At 44.4% G+C, this 5,902-nt stretch overlaps 1 protein-coding gene across 3 annotated transcripts in view; it reads right to left on the bottom strand.

Annotated features, from left to right (window-relative positions):
* The window catches only part of NAP1L4 (nucleosome assembly protein 1-like 4), a 54,013-nt gene that overhangs the window by 40,910 nt on the left and 7,201 nt on the right, over positions 1 to 5,902 (bottom strand). Inside the window, exon 2 of one of the 3 annotated variants that reach the window (XM_011988194.1) lies at positions 2,546 to 2,688. The exons of 1 other annotated variant lie outside the window; for it this stretch is intronic. Coding sequence is in view for 1 of the 2 variants with exons in the window: in XM_011988192.1 (XP_011843582.1) it covers positions 5,576 to 5,654 (79 nt within the window). In the remaining variant the exon portion in view is untranslated. Of the gene's footprint in view, positions 1 to 2,545; positions 2,689 to 5,575; positions 5,884 to 5,902 lie in introns of those variants that run through there. One more of the 3 variants, XM_011988192.1, reaches the window with a different exon arrangement.

The following is a 5,902-nucleotide window of genomic DNA, read 5'->3' as shown; positions in this document are numbered from 1 at the left end:
AACTCCCGACCTCAGGTGATCCACCTGCCTCAGCCTCCCAAAGTGCTGGGATTACAGGCATGAGCCACCGCGCCCGGCCTCTAAGATAAATTTCTAAAGCACAATTGCTTGGCCCACATTCAGTCTGAGGAATGGCAATCCAACATTCTCAATCCAAGAGGGAGTCTGACCGGTCATTGGGTACAGGTTCAAATCTTCCAGGAGTAGTGTTTTAGATTAGGACATCAGAAGGGACAAAGGAATGATCTGTTCTCAGAAGGAATCAAGATACCCCTGCAGGACACCCCAACACCCCCACCCACAAAACCTGACAATTATACGAAGCCCTGAGACACTTCAGATTCCATTTTTATTGCCCTGACCAGTAGACTCCTGATCCAGGCTACCATTACCACTCTCCAGGATCAGAAGTTAATCATGTTGTTAAACTTTCCACGATAATGTTTTTTGTTTTTTTGTTTTGTTTTGTTTTTTGAGGTGGAGTCTTGCTCTGTTGCCCAGGCTGGAGAGGGTCTCACACTCCTGACCGTCAGGTGATCTGCCCACCTCAGCCTCCCAAAGTGCTGGGATTACAGGCATGAGCCACTGTGCCAGGCCCATGATACTGTTTAAAAGCAATGAACAGGCTGGGCACGGCGCCTCACGCCTGTAATCCCAGAACCTTGGGAGGCCCAGGTGGCCAGATCACCTGAGGTCAGGAGCTCGAGACCAGCCTGACCAATATGGTGAAACCCATCTCTACTAAAAAGAACAAATATTACCCAGGCGTGGTGGTAGGCACCTGTAATCCCAGCTACTCGGGAGGCTGAGACAGAATTGCTTGAACCTGGGAGGCAGATGTTGCAGTGAGCTGAGACCATGCCACTGCACTCCAGCCTGGGCGTCAGAGCGAGACTCCAACTCCAAAAAAAAAAAGCAATGAATAATACACGTTTGCCCACTAAAGAACAAGTTCCACGAGGGCAGGGAGCCTGTCTACTTGCCCAATGCAGCGGTTCCAGGGCCCAGCACAAGACTTGGGATAAGACTGGTTGCCAAGAAATCTTTGCTTAACTTACTGCTAGCAAGTGACAGCTTGTCTCTGTGTTACCAGTACACAGCATGCATGGTGTCCGGGACTCCATGCACACATGTGCCTGTCTCAAGCAGTTTCTGAAGACACAGAGAGACACTGCTTTAGTCATTGAGGTTTGGTTACAAGATCTACTGAAATACCTGCCTCCAAACAGCAGCAGACTATCTCTTCAGAGACTTGTAGGGTGCCACGCCCTGGGGTTTCAAGAAAGTAAAAAATGATTTCCTTTCCTTAACTGAAACACTACGTTTACTTGTGGCATAAACTCCCATCTCCTCCACCCTTCTTTTCTGGGCAGTTCATTAGTATATGACTCAATGACGCTAACTTCTTAATCCAATACATATTAAAAGATTTTGTTGGCCAGGTGCAGTGGCTCAAGCCTGTAATCCCAGCGCTTTGGGAGGCCGAGACGGGCGGATCACGAGGTCAGGAGATCGAGACCATCCTGGCTCACACGGTGAAACCCCGTCTCTACTAAACAATATAAAAAATTAGCTGGGCATGGTGGCGGGCGCCTGTAATCCCAGCTACTCAGGAGGCTGAGGCGGGAGAATGGCGTGAACCCAGGAGGCAGAGCTTGCAGTAAACCGAGATTGTGCCGCTGCACTCCAGCCTGAGAGACAGAGTGAGACTGCGTAAGACCCTGTCATCTTGAAAGTAAGGCATTTCCCTCTCCACCTATTTCAAATTAACCACCAAAGTCCCTACTCCTCTGCACTGTTTCTCAAAAGCACCTGCCACCATCCAACGTGTTCGTCTGTCTCCCACAGCAGAAACAAGGGCAAAGACTTCTGTTTTACTCAGCAGGAGACCCCAGTACCTAGAACTGTGCCCAGCACATAGAAGACGCTCATGAATAAGGAAATAGATGCAAATCACTGAAAGCTACTTTTCAGTAACTGACTAAACAAGTACTATTTTAATTATTATACTTAAAACCTTTGCACATAAAAGTGTACAGTCATTCTTCCTACCACAAGTTTATTAAACAGAAACCATCTCACCTTGTTTTTGAACAGGCTTCTCCGGATAATGCACGCTGCATTTTTAAAGGTCCCAAGAACATGAAATAAACATAGATTTTGTGTTTAACAGTTAACAGGGGATACTTGTAAGAAATTTAAGGCTACACAGCAAGTGGTCAATATCAAAAAGTAAAGTTCACAAAGTGATCTTTCCTTGTTTTCATACTACAAAAACACAATGCCTCTGTTGTTACTAAATGCAAAATTTAAAGTTCTGGCAAACAAATTAAAGCAACTCTGTTCTCTTAAGAGGGCAGGGTGGAAAAACCAGTGACTGCCAGATGAAAACAAATTCACATCACCACAAACTGTTTCTTAAAAATTTCATAGCAGCCAAATACAAAATCATTTACTATCTACCTATCGATAAGGGTTTTTCCATTACTATATGCTCAAAGACAAACCCTACAACTATAGTTTCGGGAGGCATAAATTTGCTAACCTCAAGAGGTCCCACAAAAACTAAGTTGAGGCCGGATAACAGCAGTTTCCTGCACAGACTGGCTACTTCCTATCACCATAGTGGTCGAAGAATCAAACTAAGTAACACCAGCTTTTTACTCTGGATGCCTAAAACACATTTCCCTTCAAGAAAAAAAGCAAGCATTCCTCAGCTAGCGATCTCAGGCCAAACTCCCAACAAGTCCATCTCTGTGTCTTAACCAAATACAAACCATCATCGATCTCAAGCACTAACAGCAGCAGCCTATTTCACACAGCGGATGCCTCTTAGGCCGTCAGGAATTTAAATCACCTTCTTGCCCACAAAGTAATTTTCTTCCAAAACAAATGGAAAAATATAGGCTCTTTGGCAACATTTTTGGAAGTACAACATAAACTTATCACAACAGTTTTCAAACTGCAGACAACGAAAGAGAAGGAAGAAAAGCACTACTATATATACATACATATTTGAGGTCACCTCCTCCTGATGCTAGAGACTATCAACTGCTCAAAAGAAGAAAAACAAAGATTTCAGTCCCCACACTTAGCTTCGAATAACTAACATAGGGAATTAATATGTGGTCAATAACAAGAGGCTACTAAAAACTCTGACAGGTTAACAGAAAAGTTTTCACTTCAGTTGCAAGTTCAAATTCATACTGTAAAGTGGTGATGAACATATCCCATCCGCAGGTACTTAATCTCCATACAAATAAGAACTACCTCTCACATGGGCAAAAAGATCAAAATTCTACAGAAGAATCTGATGGCTAAATGGCTATTTTGCAAAACACAATGCCCTGTACATTTTGAGGGGATCCTAAAACACGTGTAAACTTTGCAGAATTCAGTTTATCAAGGTTATCAAACTTAAAAATGAATACAATTTATTTGCTACTGCAAAGAATTCAACCAATTTCTCCAATGACTACTCCATATTCATTTTGAAAAATAGTACCGGATTTAAAGCTTACAAAACAAAATTCACAGAAGTGTTAAGATGCCATGACATATAGGCACAAATAACTGCAGACATTCTGAAGCAATAACACTGCTCAACCAGAAAAAAAAAAAAAAAGGCTGCAACTGGATATGTAATAACAGCTATTTAAGACAGCAATAGGCCGGGCGCGGTGGTTCACCCCTGTAATCTCAGCTCTTTGGGAGGCTGAGGCGGGTGGATCACGAGGTCAAGAGATCGAGACCATCCTGGCCAACATGGTGAAACCCCGTCTCTAATAAAAACACAAAAATTAGCCGGGCATGGTGGCGGGCGCCTGCAGTGCCAGTTACTCGGGAGGCTGAGGCAGGAGAATTGCTTGAATTCGGGAGGCGGAGGCTGCAGTGAGCGGAGATCGCACCACTGCACTCCAGCCTGCCAATAGAGCGGGACTCCGTCTCAAAAAAAAAAAAAAAAAGAGCAGTAACGTGTTAAAACGGTCCATAAAAATCACATCATGAGGCCCTAAAATTCTAGTAAAAATGTCTCTAAGTAAACTTGTGAACTACTACTAAATAACTAACTTTTCTCTCTCTCTGTAGTCACTCATTTTATCTTTGGAATATATCCCGATTCTATCACCACGTTCCTTTCTCTTAACTTCATTTTACATTTGCATATTATTTATTCTATTAGTAATTGCTCATCCTGGTCTGACTCTCAAAATTCTACTACAGGAGGCATTTGGCATGCTGTGGAATAATGTGAGATGGAAATGATCAACCAGCTCAAAACCTCGTAAGCTAGAGTTCAGTGAGGCTTAGTACAATGATGAAAACAACTTCTGATTAAAAATTCTTTCATTCCCTCTACAGAAGCAGTAACCCTGGGTAAAGTTAAAACTGCCTGGGGGCTGGGCGCGGTGGCTCAAGCCTGTAATCCCAGCACTTTGGGAAGCCGAGACGGGCGGATCACGAGGTCAGGAGATGGCAATTGACATAAAAGGGATTAAAAATGTTGAAAATGTAAAACATTCCCGTCTCTACTAAAAAAATACAAAAAACTAGCTGGGCAAGGTGGCGGACGCCTGTAGTCCCAGCTACTCGGGAGGCTGAGGCAGGAGAATGGCGTGAACCCGGGAGGCGGAGCTTCCAGTGAGCTGAGATCCGGCCACTGCACTCCAGCCTGGGAGGCAGAGCAAGACTCCGTCTCAAAAAACAAAACAAAACAAAACAAAAAACTGCCTGGGTCTTTACCTAAGCTTTATCACCTTGGACAAGTCATTATACGTAACCTCCTAGGGCCTCAGCTTCCAGAGTAGTTAAATGGAAAAACAATACTATCTATCTCACAAGTTATTAGATTACGAAATGAGTTAATACACGCAAACAGGCTGAAGGAGTCCCTGGTGCGTAGTGCAGGTATTAGTCATTTAGAGATATAGTTCTTATTGCAAGGCAGTAACTTAAAAAGACTTACCTTTAAGGTCCAACAACCTCATCTACATACTTGTATATTTTTAAGGTAAGATAACTTTTAAAAGTCTATTTTATACCGTACACCTAATGCAGGAAGATGAGACAGGGATTACTACAGGAAAAAGTAATGCAGACTGGGTATGTGAACAGCACAGATGAATGTGCCCCGACGATTCTGCCGAGAACATAAAGAAATGGCGGACCTTCCTGCCAGAGGAGCGCACAGTCACTCAGGCAGGTGATGTGACACACACGTTAGGGTCTAAAGGTCCCAAGGCTGGAGTCCCCTTTCCTGGACCCTAAACTTGTCTGCCTCCTGCCCCGCAATCAGACTTAGTGAACTGTGGACGGTGAAAAGTCTTATCATGACCAGGCCATCCTTCGCTGGGGTGAACGGGAAGCATTTAGAAGGGGAAAATTGAAAAAAACAAAGACACTGGTCAGGTCAAAAAATACAAATGTGACCTCTTTCACCATCTCTGAACCGAAAGAAAAGCATGGCACTTTCCCATTCATAACATGCACAATTTTTTTTTTTTTTTTTTTTTTGGAGATTTTGCTTTTCCCTTGTGAAAGACGGTTTTAAACAGTAAACAGACTTGCTGCCCACCTTGGCTGGAAAACCAAGTCCCGCGAGTAACTAGTCTAAGGCTACTCAGGCCAGTCCTCGGGGAGCGCACGCCGCCCATCTCGCTCGCACCGCACAGCTCCCAACAGCTAAGAAGCAACGCCAAGGACTTTCCTCCCCGTCAGACATGCCCTCGGCCACACAAACTGACATCAAAACCCCAGTTGGCGCAGCCTGACCCCACAGAGGCTCCCGATGACCATCGCCCTACGGAAAAACTCAAATTCCTCAACATCTAATAAAGAGGCCCTGGACGTCTCCACCTTAAAAACGGGAAGCCTGAACGCTCCGGCGCGCCCGGCCGTGTAA

This window comes from Mandrillus leucophaeus, unplaced genomic scaffold (genome assembly GCF_000951045.1).
Source record: "Mandrillus leucophaeus isolate KB7577 unplaced genomic scaffold, Mleu.le_1.0 Scaffold325, whole genome shotgun sequence".
NCBI lineage: Eukaryota > Metazoa > Chordata > Mammalia > Primates > Cercopithecidae > Mandrillus > Mandrillus leucophaeus.
This window is presented reverse-complemented; position numbering and strand designations above follow the sequence as displayed.